The 21014-nt window shown below is 38.3% G+C and overlaps 1 protein-coding gene across 4 annotated transcripts in view; it reads right to left on the bottom strand.

Annotated features, from left to right (window-relative positions):
* Positions 1-21014, bottom strand: part of adam12b (ADAM metallopeptidase domain 12b) — a 71976-nt gene that overhangs the window by 15062 nt on the left and 35900 nt on the right. For all 4 annotated transcript variants that reach the window (XM_067517947.1, XM_067517965.1, XM_067517956.1 and 1 more), the window contains exons 5-15: positions 20243-20319; positions 19256-19445; positions 18137-18202; positions 17265-17336; positions 16754-16923; positions 16173-16257; positions 13803-13951; positions 4522-4699; positions 2058-2147; positions 564-759; positions 347-455 (exon numbers count right to left, since the gene is read on the bottom strand). In XM_067517947.1, the coding sequence (XP_067374048.1) occupies positions 347-455; positions 564-759; positions 2058-2147; positions 4522-4699; positions 13803-13951; positions 16173-16257; positions 16754-16923; positions 17265-17336; positions 18137-18202; positions 19256-19445; positions 20243-20319 (1382 nt within the window). The remainder of the gene's footprint in view (positions 1-346; positions 456-563; positions 760-2057; positions 2148-4521; positions 4700-13802; positions 13952-16172; positions 16258-16753; positions 16924-17264; positions 17337-18136; positions 18203-19255; positions 19446-20242; positions 20320-21014) is intronic.

Below are 21014 nucleotides of genomic sequence, written 5' to 3' on the forward strand. Positions count from 1 at the left end.
ACTTTAGAAAAAAGAGGAAAGACTGCTCAAGAGAGCTGCTGTGCTTCAGTCCTCCAGTCATTAAAGCAATTACATAAATCAACAAAAAGCTCATTTCATCCAAACGGAGTAGATCCTAAGAACAATTAGGCAACAAGAATATGCGAAATGATTCATGAATAATTTCTGAAACCATAATTAGTTCTCATCTTTCTCAAATTACATTTTTCACCCATGTAAACTTCTGTTTGAAGATCACGTCATATTTCACAACGTAATGATGATTGCTAATGACACCACTTAAGCTAATCAGTTGTGTTTGTAATTTTTCTGTACCTACACGGCATCGGTGCAGCTGCAGTCTTACCTCACTTCACATTTGGCAAAAGAGCCTTTGGAGTCCTTCCCACAATTCCCGTAAGGATCCCCTGCAGAGTTGACTCGCTCAAAGCAGATCCCTGGGGCAGGCTTGGCTCCTGTACATAAAAACAAACAAGGACAACACAATCATCAAAATGAAAGAAGGATTCTGTATTCCTTAAGATTGTATGCAGATTGGATCGTTTTTGCATCCCTCGATTTACCTGGTCCCCACAGAGTGATGCATTGTTGCTCATGAGTCTGGCAGATGCCATTGTAGCAGTAGCCGTCAACGTTATGGCAGGCGTGGCCATCATGGAGATAAACGTTCGCTGGGCAGTGAGGGTTGGCACCAGTACAGAACTCAGGGAGGTCACAGGAGTTACTGGACTCTCGACACAGGGTGCCAGCCAGCTTGAGCTTTAAAAACATGCAATATAGTATAGTATAGTAAGCCTTTTCAAGCACAAAATCTGCAATACTGCCAGATTCATCAATCTGTTAAGTCCTGGATTTTGGGCTTTGTAAATAATGTGTAATGTCGTCGTTCTAACCTGTCAGGACTCTTACAAACAGAGGAGCAAAAGCTTGTGTAGCTTTAGCAGCTTCTGTGTGAGATGAGAAGGAAATAAAGTCATGGTGCCTAATGTTCAAGTTCATGGTGCATAATGCTTATGCCAGCTTGCAAAGGCTGACATGCTGATGCTAAGCAAGTATAATGTTTAACAAAGTTTACCCATTTACGTTTACAAACTTAGCGTGAGCACATTTGCTACTTAGCAATAAGCACAAAAGTATTTAAATTGAAGATGGCATTTCATGAAAGGTTATGAGTTTCACCAAATTAATACAATTCAAGAAGAGGACATGAATGTGTAAATATTCCTTGCGACAGTTGTTGAGACACTTAACTACAAACATTAACAAAGATAGTCCTTGAATAAAAGTCTTTTATGTCAATCCTGTAGTGAGTAATTTCAGTGTGGACCAGTGGTGAGTGGAGCACATTGCCATCCATAGAGTTATGCTGCAAGCATGGTTAAAATCACAGAGGAAGAAAAGTTCTTTGTTGTCTACAGGCTGCACCAACAATGGATTTCAAAACTGATTTTGCAGGTGTAGCACATTTTCCAATACTGATGGTCTCAGCATTTCTAGTGCCATGAGTTCACACATGCTTTTGTGTAAAGCACAGAAAAGGACTAATTTATGTTAAAAGGGAGGTCAGAGTAGAAACATGTTTTAGGACACAATGAGGGGATTCTTTGCATTTAACCATCTTCAAAAAATGTTTCTTTCCACAGAGGACACAAGTCTGAGATACTTAGTGAAAAAATTTCCATGTCAAAGCAAAAACCACTAATAACTAAGTGGAAATGAACTTGATGAAAACCAACCTTCCCTCAAATGAAACCTGGCTACTGAGATAAAATATATAATGCTGGAATGAACTGACCCAAGAATAAATTATATACGAGGGCAAGCTATTAAGAGTCTTTTAATAACCAACCAGAGAGAATTAACAGTTTCAGAAAGTTTTAGGCCCTGTTAATGAGTTTCGAAATGAAACACGCCTTTCTCTCCAGGTTTAAAAGCACTATTTGAAAATACAGTTTCAAGACTTTTTTTAGCAATTAAAATGATGTAAGTGCAATAACATTAGAAAAAAGAGATCCAGAAGAGAGGAAAGCATGAGAATCTCATGTGAAACGTCTTACCCTGCAGTCCTCGCAGCACTGTCCATGGGCGCAAACAGCATCTCCCTTGAGGGTGCATGTGGTAGCGTTGCAGCATGGGTTCATACATTCCTGGGATAAGGAAAAGAAAACAACAGTTCGAAGTAGTTCACACCCTTCGGAAATAATCATTGCTCTGAAAAGCCTGTGCCAGCTGGTTCCAGTCAGATCACGTCAAGGTCAAGGGAGCATGCTTCCTGTCTGGGGATTCCTGACTTTCTTACTGACCTTTGAGTGAGGACATTAACTGAAGCTCATGAATTTGGTATTTCTCATGATCTCTACACTTATTCTAAGGCGTGTGTTTAAAGCGTGGAATCATATGGAAACCTTGAACCAGAGTAGCAAAAGATCGAAATCAGGTGTAGCAGTTGGAAGGGTGTGTGTTTTAGGCTCCTGAAATGAGATTTAATGTAGATAACGCAAAGACATGGCAGCGTTAACTATTAGGGTATCATGGACAGGAGCAGGAGTGGGATTTGAAAGACCTTAAGAGGCAAAGAGTGAAGCCATTTCACCACAAAAACTAGATCAGCTGGCTGCTAGCAGAAAAAACAAGCAGAGAGAAGCTGAAATGAGAGTAATGTAGTAAAAAACTTAAGGGAGGTGTTGGGAAGCTTAACTCTTATTGGATGTGACTTTATGGAGGTTGTGAAAGGGCAAAAATGGAAGTTGGAAAATGAAAGGTATACTGTATACTTTGTTTGTCAGTCTGCAACACCACGTGTCCAGCTGTATGTGGACTGTGGTTTTTAGTTTAACAAAAAAGTATTACCACCACTAAAATCTGGTGTTTCTGCCTTAATCAGCTAATAGAATCAGCTAGTAAAAACTATTTTGGCAACTTTATTTGAAAATGTTTATTTAATTTTAATACAATATTTAAATAATAATTATAAACATCTTTCATAATGTATTAAGTCAAAAGCCCCATGCTAGGATCCCTTATACAAAAGCAGTTGTTCTTAACTGCCATGTACGAGCGATATAAGCCAATATGTGCAATTCACCAATTTTCAAACCTTATACCTAGATGCAGTTGTCGTCACCATGACTTTGCAGTTTACTGAAAGCGATTTAAGATCTTTGTGGTTTTATTGGCTTATTTTAGCAAAGCAGCTTCCACATCTCTGTAGTTTAGTAAAGAAGGAATTGTCTCTCCCCTTTTGTTTTAAAGCAGACTCTGTCATCAGTGTTGGGCCATAACTGTAATAAAACTATTTTTTACTACTTACTTTGACTGCCTCACAAATTAGTCGCAAAACATTTCTTTTATTTCTAATGAAATGCACTTCACATATTCTAGTTGTTTTGGTCTTTTACTGCAACTACATGATAAAATCTTTTGCCGATTTCTGACAGAAGAATTCATCTTTTCTACCAGTGAATTGGAACACATTGGTTTTTATGGCAATTTTAGTAGTTCTGAATATGTTAATTATCAAATTACATGGGCAGCTTCTGATGAACAGGTGCCACAAATATATCTAAAACAAGCAATTTACAACAGGCTTTTAAAGTTGAGAGACAAAACACGCAGTCATAGCAGATTCTATAAACGGTAAATGGGCTGCACTTAGATAGCGCTTTTTCACCTATTGGCACTCAAAGCACTTTACCCTGCTGCTCATTCACCCATTTGCACTCACAGACACCAATGACACATTCACACACCAATGGGGGAGCTGCTAAGCAGCTGGCCAAAGCTGACCAGGAGTAACTAAGTTGGAGTTCAGTGTCTTGCTCAAGCAAGAAAAAAGTATGCGCAGCTGCTTGGGTGGCACAGCCAAAGAAAGCTTTCTTCACGTTCGAACCAATTGCATATTAGTTTGTTTTATGTTTTTGTCACAGGTTTGGACAGTGGTTTGATTAATGGGCCTTCAGCAAGCATGTGAAAATTGTGGCAGCCTGTCAGAGTACTGTTCAGCACATGTTGGAGAGAAGATGTTGTAAATAAAGCACTTGCCACAGAAGTCTTGGGTGGTTTCCTGAGATTTTGCTGCTCAGCAGGTTTAAGTGGTTTTAGGCCACAACTTTTTGTTGTTATCTTGTGGTTTAAGGTGGGCGTAAGTGAGCTGTTGAGACATTTAGTTGTTCTGGGTGATTGCTTATAGGACGGCTACCTTTTTTTCTCTGGACTATTTTTGTTTTGCAATTATGAATCAGAAACCTTAGGAAAATGTTTGGGGAAAGGACCACCAATGAACCTTTTCCAAATCACATTAACTACACTTCACTGAATTGTAATTCACCAAAGACTTAAAATTGATTTTCTGAACAACTTTTAAGTTTTAACTTTTGTTTATGCAGCAAAAACATCTTTTTATTTACGCTCTGTTTCACATTCTCACAGTAATACAAATCTAGCCTGTACAGCAACAATGTTGGAGACAGATTCACCCAACTGAGGCAGAAGAGCATGAAGGCATTTGCACTCAAACCTTACCTCTAGCTCCCCGCAGTCACACTCCTCCCCCTCCTCTACATAGCCATTGCCACACTTCTGACCACCGTAGAGCACCTTGACCTCCGGCATGTTGTACAAACACATGCCCACACCCTTTTCCAGACTGGCTGCAAGGTCCTTTTTACTGCATGTGCTGAACACTGTTGGAAATGGATACCTACAACAAGAATAAAATAACAAAGTTGAGTGAAATGAAGCAATAAGGAAGAGACAGTAACAGAGATCCAACAAATCTGTTAGAGCCATAGCTTTATGTGTGTTATTTTGTTCAGAAATCAAAATGATTAAGAAAAGTGGTCTGAATTAATCTGCTGAGCCAGAATATACTGTACTTCAGCTCAATCAAGAGGCTTTCATCACACATATTTAATGGTATACTGGCATTGTGTGAGGCTCCATTTAAATAGATTTTCAATCATACTCAATATATAAATACAGTTACATTTAATTTTGTAATTTAGCAGACGCTTTTATCCAAAGTGACTTACAAGTGAGGTTATTAAATAGGTTATTAAAGGTTCAGTGTTAGACTGGATGGGAGGGTATGTTGATGGTGTAACCCCAAAAATTTATATCATATTAATTTCACTTCCCAGTATTGCTTACCTGAAGTGCTTACCAATGCCTAATTTAGTGAAGAAAGAAATTGGATTTCCATTTGAAACAGGAAAATGTGATTTTAAATATGTAACTGTGTGACATGTCAATAACAGCTGTAAAGCCAGAGGGAACTGTCCTCCTGCTACACTGAGTGTCTGTGAGTCTATGCACCAAGGACCAGAAATAAATATGCTGAGACAGAGAGTGAAAAACAAAAATAATATTTAAACAAGTAGGAGAGAAAATACAGAATACAGAAAACAGAAGAATGAAATCATGAACCAGATGAAATAAATTAGGTGGTGGTCAGTGGTCCAGGCTCTACAGAGATGCAAAATAAAGTATGAATCAAAAAGCAATGTTAGGCTAAAATAAATTTAAAAAAGTCAAAAAAATGACGGTGAAGAGATGCAGCAAAGACATGCAAAACGTGTTATCAGCTAACAAACAAGACGAGTATCCACAGAATAAGCAGGCTTTTTGATGTAAATGAGTATTTCAGTTTACATTGGCATTGTGGGACATGGCATACAATAGTCTAGCTTTAAAACTAGGATGTGGAGGATGTGGGGTGATAGGGAGCAATGGATAGCAGTGAGGATTGGCAGACATGGCACAGAGAGGGGCGGCTCGCAACAAATGCTTGAAAAGCTTCACTTCAGACACAAACATGTCATACACATACTTGTGTAGCGATAGAGTGACTGGGGTCTTCAAATGCATTGGGGCGTGGAGACTGTCTGCAAAGCTGGGAGCTTGACAGGGCAGATTTGTGAAAATTCAACATTATACAGAATATGTTTGTGAAGCCTGGCGCTGGGCAAAGTTGGGGGGAGGGATGTGTGATGCTTTGCCTTTGCCTAAGGGGGATTTGGCTGCTGCAACTGCATGGATATTTCACTGCTGTTAGTTGACTATAGTGAAGCTCCTCCTGAGGGGGCTGGAGATAACAGTGGAGGCATTCAACAGGAAAGAAATCTGTTTGTTTCTCTCCAAAAGAATACAGATGTCCCAAGAACACAGAAAACATCCTCTTCTAACAGCCACCCTTGGGTGAAGCCCTTGTGTCCCCTTCATTCAGAATGTCCACCTCTGAGTCCTTTGAATGTCGGCTGCTTTCATCGTTCACCTACCAAAAGCCAATGTGTCTCTGTCTGCCCTCGTCTGCTCCCTTAATCCACTTGTTAGGGTCTTTATTTACCACTGTAACGCACAGTCTGAAAAGGAGTTTTGCTGCCCTGTGCATTAGAACCCTGCTCCCAAATCAAGTATAGACACACTGTTCAGATCAACTACAGCATAGAACAGGCCAGACCCCCTGTGAATACCAGCAACTGCCACTAATAACACAACAGGCTTCAAAAGTGGGTGGAACTTGGGTCTGTTCTCAATAACCTCCCATCATTGGGAAGTTGGCAAGGCTTCTGCACTGAGGGAAATCAAGTTTCTTTGGAAAATATTAGTAGGCTCAACTGCATGCATGTACAGTTTGATAAAACCAAATTGAATTCACAGACCAACTTAACTATGTATACAGACAATCTTTTGTTGAGGTAAAAGCAACAGAGAGCAGTGCATGTGATTCCCATTTGGAAACTATTGATTGATTTATGTTCTATGATATTTACCGCTCCAAGAATGTGTCTGCTATGATCACTATAGTATATTGTATATTCCCCAGTTTGTTTTGAGAGACATATTACAAAATTATAAGCAGAAAGTAGAACAATTGTAATAACTGTATTTTGGATAACTGAATTGACATATAAAGCTAAGTCAAGTTTGGCTATTTAAACTTATGCAAGTATGGTAGGTATGCTTTTAACTGATGTATAAGCAGGGGTTCAATAACTCGGTTGCACTTATTTGACATCCCTCCAGCTAACAGGATCCCAGTCCATTCTGTGACCAGATGTGGTCTCGCAATACATGGTGTCCAGGGATGCGTTGTGCTTATTTTGCTGCTTCATCACCCGCTGTCAACTGCAGTTCTTAGTTTCAATTGACAGATACTTTCCTGATGCAAATGCAGAGTAAAAAACTGAATCTGTTGTGGTGCTGTTCAAGTGTTTGTATCTTAGTATCTTAAAAGAAAAAAAAAAATCTCTCTCTCTCTCTCTCTCTCTCTCTATATATATATATACACATATATATACACACACACACACAAACACACACATATATGTATATATATATATATATACACACACACACACACATACATACACATCGATTTCTGGCTTTTGTTACCATTAGATTGGCAAATATAATATTCACGTAGTGAGTAACACACTGTTAAAAATCATAATCTCATCTATGTAATAAAGTCTCAGAAATCTGTGCAACTGACAGAAAAATGTTCGGTTTTTATCTCACTGACTAACAGTTAGTGGGACAGTGACACAGTCAGATGTGTGGGTTTTTTTACTGGCTATGCCTGAGCAAAGAGCAATCTAAAGGAAAGCACCAACTATGCTTCATGTTTCTTTGGTGATGTTTAAAGTGGGAAAGAAAATCAGATGTTTCCTGTCTATTGATTTTCAGAGAAGTGGTCCTTCAGCAGGTCTACAGAATGATGGCAATAACCCACTTTCTCATACTGTACAGTGGCACTGGATACCTTTAAGGAGGGATGTTGAATAAATCAGAAATACAAGCAGTTGACCATGAAAAGTAAAGAAAAAAATTAAAAAGAATTCAATCTCACAGCAAGTTCCCTAAAAACTCCTATCATATACCACCGATTTGTGTTTTACCTTCTAGGTCAAAACACACAATCTGCACAAGTACAACGTGAGCCAGACAGAAACAAAGGTTTTTACATATACACAATGTCTTACAAAGATTTAAATGTAAAAATGTCTGTTACTTCTGACTTTCGCAATTTATCATTGGGCCTGTAATGTACTGAATGTATACTATATACAGTAGTACTGTATGTAGTATATTACTAGACAACTACAAAAACTATACAACCCAATGTTTTCCAATTTGTACAACACTGACAGACTGACAGACTCATTGGCCTAAGTTAATGCTTTAAAAGTGTACAACAGTTATGGAGTATCACATCATCATACACTTTACACTCACAGAAAGACAAAATTAAAGCAGCAGAGGCTGAGACATCCTAGAGGGATACAAAGGTGTCAGTCACTTTATAATGACTTGCAAAATAATTTCCAAACATTCAACTAAGCTCTCGCTGATATTGTACTGAGATGTAGAGATAAGAGTCTCTTGTTCATGGATCTATAAAGCCATATGTGCAGTTCAAACGATTCCAGTCAGTCTCATCTTCTCACTATGTGAAGCCAGTGGGATTAGGGGAAAGGGATACATTCCTCTGCATCAGTGTTATTAAGTTTGAGGGAGACTACTTGACACAGCATCAACCTTTCAAAGAATTATAAGGCAAAATATGTCCAAGCCTCGCTCTACCCAATTTCCAAAGCATTGTTACATCAAACTTATATTGGAGAGCTGTTGTACTTGTTAAAATTGTTATTTTGCCAAAGTATTTGTTGTAGAATCAGTTTAATACAAGGTTTATGGAAGAAAATAAGCCTTATGAGTAAAAAAAGCTCTTTCATCGTGGTCCCTTAATTTCACCCACACAAATACAATGTTAAGGATCTGGCCAGCAGATGTTGCCATATTTTACTGTGCCAAATTATTTGAAACATTGATCCATTTTCAACACAACTGCTTTAATTTATTCAGTGGATCGGAAAGCTCTGCTATATGCATCAAGAGTCTGAATAAAGACTGGAAAATTAACGGGCTGTGTAGGCCACTTCAATTTTGAATCTGGCTCCAAGTAAAATTATGGAAACTTTTTTCTAGATTTGTTAAGTTATTGGTTTTCTTTTTAGTATTAGTTATGTATATTTTACATATGATGCCTGGTTGACATTATTACACATGAATATTTATTACTTGATGATTTATTAATAGTGAATATTCATTGTTTAATAATCTATTATACACATTAACTGGCCTTGTTGAATATTTTACTTGCATTTTCCATTTAGTCCCATTTAGTTACTTTCTCTCTCTGATGCTATGGGCATCAGCAGAAAATAAAAGACATTGTATTTTGAAGTACAAATGTGACAACTCAGCAATGCTGTTGTAACAACAGCAAAAAACTTATTAACTAATTGCCTGAGTAAATGTAATTGAGAAAATGTCAGTGTTTTAATATTAGGTCATACACTTTGTTACAAAATACATTTTAACACATAGCAGTTTTGTTGTGTTTTAAACAAAAGGCCTGAACAGATTCAAAGGGAATTCACATTTAATAAAATGCTATCAAACCCAATTCCTGAATGAAGAGCTCCTCTGTTTGTGGACTCTCTGACTGACATCTATTGCTCTGTAAGCTGCACTAAAGACTGACATGCATTTAGTCCGAGCTAAGCAGGCAAGACATGTCTGACCTTTCAGCAAATGCTAAGCTGCAACTCTGGCAGAGGCCTGTGGTGATTAAACGGCAGCAGGAAAATCAAAACACAAGCTAAATTTACTGAAAACATTTATGCACTAGCAACCTAAGTAGCTTTCTTCCTCTCAACAGCAGGACGCCATCAGAAAAAGACATTTTGTACCTTCATACCTCACCTGCGCTCTGTCATTATGACAAGAAAAAAACAAGCTCTCTTATATTGTCTTGACAAAGTACTCACCTCTCTGGCCTCAAAGCCACAGCTTCCTGCTGTGCCTCACCTTTCTTGCCAGTTGCACATACAGACAGAGTAAAGGACTTTTTTGCTTTCTCCGCATGTTCATATGATGCAACTCTTAGCTCAACTTCTAAAACACACCCCAGCTTCAAGATGTCCGTGTAAACCTTGTTTCTTTCCTCTGTCCCTCAAAATCTTACTTGTTGTTATGACAAAAGCCTCTGTGACTCGTATGCCTGTCATATACATCCATATGTATCTAAATAATTCCTTCCTTGTCATCTTTCTCCTGCTTCTCTCATTCATACCTCTATCTCTCTTTGTGTTTCTCTTTCTGCTTCACCACTGAGGGAGATAAAAGACAAATAAAACCACTGCTTCCTCACTCTGCCTCTCTATCCAGGCATAAAGCACCTCTCTGCGGATCTCTCTCTGTGTGCCCTGGCCCTGATTGCAGCTGGCAGCGTCACTGATAATCACGTCATTTAGATGCAGCCTGTCCTCTCCTCCATTAGCAAGTCTAAGCTGAGAGTATCCCAAACACACAGTCAAACGAACTACACTGCTTTACAACGATGTGTTTAACATTCTGAAGGCATCTGGGTTGAGGGTCAAAGGAGGATGCTAATATGAAAAAAGGGAACCAGATCTGTGTTGGAGGAAATGAGTTCTAGATTGGTTTGTGAAATGATTGGTTTTGTCAACAAGAAACTGTGAATTCAGGCTGATAGTTCAGAAAATTCACTTTGAGAGATAACTGGCTAAGTCAAGCTTGAACTTTTTAAGTTCACAAAAAGTCACATTTCAAGATGGTCCACAAACTCTGGCATCACCTCCACAACAACGCAGGTGATCTCTCACACTTTATATCAAACATCAAAACAAAGAAACTCATTTAAAATATGAGTTAAGGACATTATTAAATCCTATTTTGATTTACTGGTGATGGTGAACATGTCTTAATCTGTCACCTGGGGTCAAATTTGCATTAACATTGGCAGCCCTGATTTTTACCCTCCTGTTGGGTTTTATCTCCAGTATGTCCAGAGAAAATATTAGGCATTTAGCTACTAATGTTTATGAGCCAGTTGTGGACTGTGTGGAGAGAACTAAACTGTCAATCTGTTAAAGCTGCAGACCATGACACCAAAACAACAAACTGGTTAACAGTAAAACAACTGGGGCTGGGTAATAGTTCTTTGTAATGATAACTGCACTGTTCTGTTTTGCTGTTTATTCTGTTTACTTAGCATTGGATAATTTCCCATTTTTGTTTTTATATGTCATTTTAATTATCATTTTATGTATCATTTAAAGGATAGAAACTAGTGACCTCTTTAACATTACACACTGTATACTCATTGAAACGAAGTGACAGCCAGTGACAGTGCCAAAAGTGCGATGCCACTCTCATATAGTATTTAAACATAGATTAAGCATGTTAGCTTAGTTTAGAATGCAAATTACAATGTACAGTAATCCAATACAAATACTAATGAAATAGTACTGATAAGAATCTGATGGCCTAATTGCAGGGCTGTTATATTGGATTAGAATTTATGTGTAAATGTACAGATGTGCTGTACCTACTGTAATACACTGGTACTTCAGTGTATGACTTACTGTACATACTATACTCCTCCAATCTTCCAATTTACACTGTGGCCATCTTAGTTTAGTATTTTTTGTAGAAGAAAGTGTGAGTGACTGCATCAAACAATATTTGGTATACAGTTTAAAATTAATAATTAATTAGGGAAATATTGAAACTGGGAGTCTGTGTATCAACTAAAAATTGCCAGGAAAAATGTCACTGTACAACGGTGTGGGGATTTATCAGCCTTTACTTAGCACACAGATGAATGCATTTCAGAATGAAAGGTCACTGATCACCTCTTTCAACTATTAATGAATCTAATCTCATAATCTCATAATAATGTAGCAGAGAGCGCTGAAAAGGAGTGACTGTGCTTCATTAACCTATTCTGTTACAAAGGATTTAATAACAGCGTGACTCATTCTAACCCATTTAGATCAGAGAGTCATTTTTCTAAATGCTCTGCATGACATCATTAGATATCTCTGGCCTCTGACAAGCTGAAGCAAAGTCATAATGTCAGTACACTGAGTGCATATTTAAAAACTACACCGCACAAATCCAATAGTGCTCCATGTGCATTATGAATTTCTCAAAAATAAATGTAGTGTGAGAACAGAAGGTTGAGCTCAGCGTTGCTAGCGGCTGTTCAAACAAGGTTTTTGACAGCCTACCCCTCCCTTATGTCTATTTGTGTAGTAAAAGGTAATTCATTCCAGTATAAACATATTATTTGTTTTTAAAATAATTTAAAAGGGCGTATTCCAACTCCCCCTGTGGTTTTCTTCTACTGTGTCCCTGTTGATTTACAACCACAAGTAAAAAATGTCTTTTCTCTACTTTTACAGGCAGTATTTAATAGCAATAGGTGACAAATTAGGTCTGGTAAATTACCCATTCACAGAAACTTTTACCTTATTCTAATGTACTACTCATGTCTTAAACTCAAGTGTTAAGCTGCTCAGATCGTAGCAGTCAACCCTACAATTCACTTTAGCTGACTACGCCTACATTGAGATGGCATTTGGTTGCTAAAATCATTTCTCTTATCCATACCGGCAATTACAACAACGAATCCTTCACTCCTATTCACAGTCCCACTTGACTGAACTCTGACCGGTGAAATTGCGATGTTCTCCAATGTCCAATGGTTTGAGTAAGGAGATGGGACCTCTTATTCAGGAAACAATGTTTAATTATGTTAAATACCTACATGCCAAAATGATACAAATGATGTCACAGCACACCTCCAACCCAAACTGCATGTATCAAATTTGGCAACCTTTGTTGCTATATGGATTTTCTAATTCATATGCAAGAGTAAACCCCTCAGTCATTTTAATATGTAGGACAGATGGAGGCCAGGCTAAGGTTGATAGAGGTGTGTGTGGCAGGTGGCTTTGTGTTTGTACTTTGAAAACTCAATAAAATTATTTGAATGACAATAGCAACTGTTTACTTCAGCCTTTTGTCTCTGTCTTCTTCAGAGAGCCATGAAAACTGTTTGGACCACATTCATCGGAGGCCTGCGAGACTCACCATCAGAAAAACCAGACTGGCAGCAGACCAAGGGTGAAATCTGGTATTGTGCTCTGGGTTCATCTTATCTGCTTGCTGTTTACTAACAGTCACAGAGTCCATCACTTGCAGGAGCACTGTTATCTCAGTGACCCAGGCAACCTGAGTTGAATGCTACAACAGCTGCTTTAGTCTCAGGCCAAAGTGTGTGTGTGTGTATCTGTGTTTGTTTGTGCATGTTCTTGTACAAAAATAAGAAGCATCACATGCAGATGAAAATGATCCAACCTGTGGATCCAGTGGGGCTTAATTTCCCCTTTTTGTCCGTTTGATGTGCAAAAGAATTCACAAATTCATTGATAAAAGTTACGCTGATAAACATTTTAATCTGGCAACAGTATTTGAAACAAGGCTTTTAAAGGCTGATTGTTTATTGGCTTTGAACCAGTGTGCCCACAACAGGGAGGAACTATCTCGAACTAATGTTTCCAACTCTGAAGCTAATGTTGTGTTTGTTTCCAACAAGATTTTACTGGGGTAGACCACAAATTGCGAAATGAAATAAAGACAAACAATTATGAAATCAGTGTAAAGCTACTATCTATCTATCTATCTATCTATCTATATATACTGTATATATATTGCATAGTGAAATGCTAAAAGCAAATACGACCATAATGCCAATGATAATATGGTGCAGTGGACATTTACAATTATGTAAATGTTACAGCTGTCTCAACCACTACGCAAGCATAAACATTTGCACTGCATTCTTTGTAAGTTGTAATCATACATGTTGGGCATTTTAATCTCCTCATGAATTCTGTTTTGGTTAAAAAGGACCACCATAATCTTACCCTGTGGACGGGGTCATGATGCAGCCTCCACGATCAACGGTCATTCTGCAGCCACAGCCACGTTCTGGGGTGTCGTGGTTCATGCCGAAATTGTGTCCCAGCTCATGTGCCAAAGTCACGGCTGCACCCAGTGGGTTCTCAGAGTGATCCTACAGTTAGAAACAAGAGCACGCCAGCATTAGGACATCATGCGTAATCCTGTATAATTATGTGTGAACTCTAGTAGCCCAAGTTACTTAAGCACACTTTCAGTAAAACAAAAAAAAAAATACAAGCCCAACTGAAGTAAACAGCCAATCACATAAAAGGAAAAAGGAGAAGTAAGGAAAAGCAAAGTTCAAAGGGGAAAATTTTGAAGCTGCTGATTCCCAAAACAGTTCAGTAATTGTTCGATCTCCCTCATCCTTCTTCGATTATCCATTCTCGTCATGGAGGCCTGAATTCCATTACCCCTGCAGACACAATCACACCCACTGCTAGTGGAAACAGCTTCTGCAGGAAGCTCCGTAAACCTACTGCTGTATGACTCAATACTGCATTGATAAGCAAGACAACTGCCCATCACAAGGCAGACAGTGATTGAGAATGACGAGAGAGAGTTGGAAGTTTCTGTTTCATCTTGCTCTGTAGACAGACAGGCTAAGAGAGATGGGGAATTTGGATGGTGACAGAGAAATTAAGTTATTATAGTGTACAGACATGCCAAGGTGAAAGTGAAGAAAGGACACATGGAGATGAATGACAATATGACGGTCTAAACTTACAAGTAAATCATATTCTGATATTTTCATGAGTTATAACATTGCAAAATGTCATGTAAATGAATAATTCAGTGAAAATTAGGAATATGTATGTTGCACAGCTGAAGGCAGGGATGGTTAGATTCTGACACTAATGTGATATAAAAAAAAAAAAAACTTGCCTCCTAATAATCTAGATAATATGGCATTTCAACATCTTACTGTCTTCTTCAAGACTTATGGGATAAACCGAAAGGACAAAAAAAAGAAATATTTCTTCTTAAAATATTTCTTCTTCCATTGCTTCATTTGAGGGCGAGGTGATATGTCAAAGTTGAGGGCAAACTGAGCTATTTTCTGCTCTGATTACAGAGCGGCATCATGGGGAGCTGAACCCTGCCTTTTAACAGGAAGTATGGGAAAACTTTCATCTGCTTCTGTCATGTTTATCACTACTGTGTGTAATCTACTCTTTAGTGCTTCCACACTAAATGTAATATCAGAATCAGGAGAAAAGAATGAAACTCTTGGAAGGCAAAGTCATTATTTTGAAGCAGCTCTGAGCCATTGTTGTCATGTTGAGAATTTGATAGTGTTGGTTACTCCTTCTGATATCATTTCCAGCCATGTGAGAAAATTACTCCTAGACAAGAATACTGCATACAAATATTATTTTTCACACATTAAATGTAACCATTAACATATAATAATCTGCATGACTTTTTTTTATCAACATAAATACTATCCACATGTGAACACTCAAAGAACATAGACAAAATTAAGGATTCTGATTACCACATGGCAGTGTAAGGTCTGACAAATGTTTCATCTCATCTGCCCGCCCTCTAACTGGTTACATGCTTCTTTAATCTCAGCCCAAAGCATCTGCCATCTGTAAGTAATGGGGAAGACAAACATCTGGAGAAGCCTCACCACAGCCATGGCCAGCTGAAAACATGTCTATTAATGGGGTAGACACATCTGGTCTGGGATGTAATGGCATTGTGCTGATAACCATTCTAAGTTTAGGCATGGGTGTAGTGCTCCAGCAAGAAAAGGAGCCCAACAGGCGGGTAATTTACTATGTGCAATAATTCAGTCAAGTCATGGTGATGTGCAGATCTGTGTAAAAAATGCATTTTGATTTAAATGTGTGCTCTGTAAGAGCTGGCATAACCATACATTTTTAATCATATCTTATAAAACTATAAATGTGTTTTTGTCTAAATGCTGTGGACTTTGATTTACCTGTATTCCACCATCTCTTGGAGATGTCACAGGAAAGACTAACGGAATAACTGCAAGCCTTTAAATGACATTAGGATGGGGGGAGGGGGGGCTATGCACAATCCTTTTTTAACAAATTGCGTTATGCATGGGGCACCTGGTGAGTAAAAATGAATGAATGATGCACACATGTTAATATCATTATGTTTAAAAGCATGATTCACTGCCAGTTCTGTCCCTAAATGTGCTTCCAGCCAAAACGAAACACCATGTCTGTGTAAATCATGTCTGGATTGTGTTAGTCCACTGAATCTGAACAATGTCTACACTGATACAATCAGGCTATGCAGAGAAAGAGGAAGGCAGAGGCACAGTGGGAGCAGTGAGAGGACTTTATACTCACCATGACAATGCCTCCAGACTGTTCAACTGTGCACATGCTCATAATGGGCGCCATGCCAATAGTGGTGCCCTGGAAGTAAACCCCACTGCATAGGGCAGAGGACAGAAGTAGTAGGATGGAGAAATAAACATGATATAGAAGCAAAGTGAAGTGATCTACAAGATTATACTACAATTACCTTCAAAGTGTGTATTAATTAATTTTGTCTCAGAATTCATTCTTCATATTAAATTTTATTTTTTACTTTGTTTGGAAATAGAGTAGTTTAAAACAATTACAACCCCTGTATTAAAAAAAAATATACAGTATTCTGAAACATAAGGTAAACAGGTACCGACATACTATACTGTACTAATATTTTAATATGGTATGCCCCAAAAATCAAACTACACCACCAATATTTGTAGATTTGTTGTATATGATTCTATAAAATAAAAGGGAAAAGGGTGACTGGGTAGGAAATCAGAGTGATGGTATCCTCTGCAAAACAGTTAAAACAAATGATCTGTTTTTGTTTATCAATATGACATTTCCTTTATCGATATCTGGGGTCAAATTCTTTGGTTAAAAAAAATGTCCACCTTATGAGCTGTGCATTGTCGTGAGGCTTGTGGGGCAGCAGTTTGACTTTCCTCCAGTCTAGAAACTCGTGCAGCGTGTTGAAGGGATCCTGGGTTATGGGACATTTATCAGAGTCACTCCATACCTCCAGACCCACCAGCGCCACCCGGATGTTCAGTGCTCTATAGAACTGAAGGGGACCATGTTTATATAGGAGAAGTTGAGATGCGATTAGCTAATATTTTGAAAGAAAGACTTTCAGGGAAACATGTGTCTGACACAAATGTTTTTCACATGATCAGAACATATCTTTTCCATGCCCCAATCCAAGTTTCTTTCAAGTAAATTCATCTGCCTACTTTATTGCCTAGATGCACAGATACACAACCCTTATAGGGCAGAGTAAAGGCAGCTGTTTGAGATGGGCATTAATATGTCACACGGTCACCCCATTAATCTCTGCTGCCAGCAATATTCCTATTTCAAAAATGTGATTTATCCCCCCTGTGCAAAGGGGAAAGGATGTTTTACCTTGTCCACATAATTGGCTATTTCTGCTAGTCGCTGCTTCACCTTCTCCAAGTCCTTTCCATGTTTCTGATACTGTAAACAAAAATACATGTAATTAAAGGTAAAAATTGCAACAATTACACCCACAAGTAGTTTTATTGCACAGGGACACAAATGCTACTGTAGTTATAGTTGTTTTCAGAACTAAAGAGAAACATTGAAAGACAGCAAAAACACCTGCAAAGGGAACATTTTGTATGAATGAAATGCTTAAAATATTCACAGGCAATATGTTTTCTTCTGTGTTAGGCAGGTTGTCAAGCTGTGACCATCTGGATATGGATATAAACCTCCTAAAGCTAAAGACAAGGATAGCACGGATGCAGGGAGTAGATATATTGGCAAATATGAGCCTGCAAAGCCTTGGATCCAAACTGCAGCCAGTCAGACCTTCTATTTCCATCCTACTGCGTATCCACCTGTGTTGGCACTGGACTTCAAATCTAAGCCTGACAACATACTTGATGGCTTTTTTAATGTGTTTCATTTTTTCATTGTCTTTCTTCCTTTTGGATCAGTGGCTGTGGAGGCAACCCTACAATGAGCGTGTCAGGGCTTATGGGAGACTCTTCTGTAGCCACACTGCCTTTTCCTGTTTCCTGTCTGCTCCGTTGGGAAATCGTTCAGTACTTCCTGTCAAAATGAAGCGGCTGCCGCCAGACAACATTGCTTGTTGCACACTGACCTAATTCTGCTACTCTGGTGGGACCTACCTTGCTGTTACTACAATGTAAACTTCAATGTAAGCTTTGACCAGAAAGGGTTGCTGTGTCTTTAGTGTGTTTCTGCTGTACAGACAAAGCATTTGTGAAAGGAACAAGGCAGGTTCATACCTCTCTGTTGTCTGCAACGATGATCAGCTCAACATATTTGGTTGTCTTCTGAGCCTGCCTTTTATGCTGAGATAAAAAGAGAGATGTTGCATATTAAAAATTTTTTTTAATCCACTTCCTCCTAAAGATATGGTAAGGACTATCAAACCTAAAGTATTTTTTTCTATGCATTCAAATTGAAAGCCAAATTTAAGAGCAATATGGCAGTCTCCAAAAATTTTTTCAACATTTTGAGTTATATACTAAATCTCATGCAGAGTTGGAGTTAGTAGTTGGTTGGCACATCTTAATATGAAACCAGAAATATAATGCATTATAAACCTACCAGAACCTCTAAGGATCACAAAGTAACACATTATATTTACTGTATTTGTGTTTAATTTGTACAAAATGTATGTACCTAAATATTCCTTCGCTGGTGTAATCACTTGGAGTTATAACACGATTGAATCATGACAATTTCTAATTTTCACTTTATGCTTTATCATGCTAATCAGTGAGCTTTACAGCTGATACTAAGTGATGTATTCAACTTGAACAGTTCAAGGCTCCAGTTACCAATGCATGCTATTAATGCTAAGCTAAGCTACTGAACTGTAGCTTCATATTTACAGCAAAAAAGTAAATAAACGTGTCACAAAATGTCAAAATATTTTTTTGTGTGTAAAACTTTATGGACAGCCATATTTAGTGGTAGGTTGTGTGTTGTCCATTAAGGCTGAAGTGATGCTTTGTTAGAGCCCAAAGCCCAGATATTACTCAGGGCTCATTAAGTGCTGTATGTTGGTTTGTTTGACTCCCTGACTCAACTAAAGTTTTTATTGCTTGGGAATATGTGCAGATGTATCTCACACCTCCTACGGGCAAATCACTGGCTAAACCTCTGGCATGGTCCCTTGAATAAAATTAGTCTAAGCTCAAGGCAACACCCTCAGAAAACGTATCCAAACCAGCCTCCATGTCAGTTTGCTAATCTTTGATAAAATGGTCATTTATCTTTTGTCAAGTCAATCTACTCTTCGAATTAAATACAAGAAAGAAATAGTGGATGACAATCTGCAGTAGTTTGGAGCCACATCCAGTATGAGCTCTGTGATAAAAAAACAATACAAATCTCACCCGTGTGTGAAAGAACTGGAAGGGGCTTTTGATGTGGCTTTCAGGAGCAAAAAAAGACATATTGAAGCCGTGGCCACAGGCTCCTGGGGTCAGTCTGAGTTCTTCCACTCTGTAGATGAAGTGAGCTCCTGTGTCATGGCCAGACACTGGCTCGATGATGAATGTCTTGTTTTCAAGTGCAATGAAGCCTCTGTAGAGAAAGCGGAACAATTCTGAAAACAAAACTTCAAAGCATATCCAACCTCTCATATGCAAAGTTTGACTGAATGTAGCTCTTACTAATAGCACATGTGACAACTGTGGTAGCTCTCGGCCCACTTTTACTGACTCACTTTTACCATTTATAACTGTAACCATTTATAAACTGTAAAACTTTTTGTATTTGACAACAGGACTAGACACAAAGTCACAATGCACTTCTAATATAATGTGCCTCATGGCTTCATGCACAAAAGCTCTTTCACTTTAAAAAATAAATTAAATGTTATGACACAACAGCTCCCTTCATATGTTTCATTTTCCCCCATTTCAGGTCAAACAATTTTGCTCACAACTTGTTAATTAATTTTTTTGTCCTTTGTCATTACCTGTTATTAACTTGATACATGGTCGTCATGGCAAACTAAACATTTTCTCTTTCCAATAATGGTTCCTCGCTGTTTAATTAGGCAGGAGACGACACTGTGCATCACAAGACTTGACTGAGGCTAAATTCTTAAATCCGGTCATTAGAAACAGCGAGATGCCAATTACAGCCAAAATAACTTCAAATATTTACTGGATGTCTCTGTAGACAGAGACAATGAGGTGTGACATTTGCTATTCTTGGGACTTGCACACCAACTTACTGACAGCATGCTTAAGGGCTTAAGAGTGATGGGATGCTGTGCAGAATGACTTAAGTAAATATAAACATTGCAGTGGCAAATAGCACGAAAAGGGCAGTGTTTAAATGCGGCTTGAATGTAATATTGGCATGTTTCTTACCTAAGGCCTGAGCAGGTACTGAGAGTGACATCAGAGTTTGGATGTGTCTGCACTTCCCCATGGTAGTAGCAGTTATTCTAAAAGAGATTGTCAATTAAAAAAAGAAAAAGCTTTTACACACTAGGGATAAAAACATTTTATGCAAAGACAGCTTCACCCACTGGATAATGTGATCAAAAATGTATTGTATTAAAATTAACATTGTGACATTTCCTGTAGCAGTAGCTCTTACCTGACATCAAAAGCACAAAAAAGGACAAGATACAATGGAACTGTGCTGATGCTGTTATAAGTTTTGTTCATTTAAATAAGCATGCTCTGTGGAAAAGTATTTCCGTCTCTATGTCTCAGTACAAAGAGGCCTTTTAAAATTAATGCAACCTACACACACACTTGAAGGGAGAAGCAGAAAACTGACACGGATGGGAGGTGACAGAGGAATGGTAATTGTTTTTCCTTCATTACTCCACCAGACTAGTCTAGCAGAAGGAAACGAGGACATTTGAGGTTCTTCAAACTCAGTGAAAACACCGAGCACAACAAGAGCAGAAGATGCAGTTCTTGTTAGGAGGGAATACAAACCTCCACATATTGTCTATCAGCACTCCAGTCATGTCATTAGTCAATACACTGATCATTTCTCATTCCAGACAACAAACTACGGGAAAAAATTCTATGGAATTAAATGTTTGCAAAAACAAAACTAATTTCTAACAAGTTACTGAGCAAGGTGTTGATGGAATCAAGATTCATTAAGTATAAAAATAGAGCA

This window comes from Channa argus, chromosome 1 (assembly GCF_033026475.1).
Source record: "Channa argus isolate prfri chromosome 1, Channa argus male v1.0, whole genome shotgun sequence".
NCBI classification, from domain to species: Eukaryota; Metazoa; Chordata; class Actinopteri; order Anabantiformes; family Channidae; genus Channa; species Channa argus.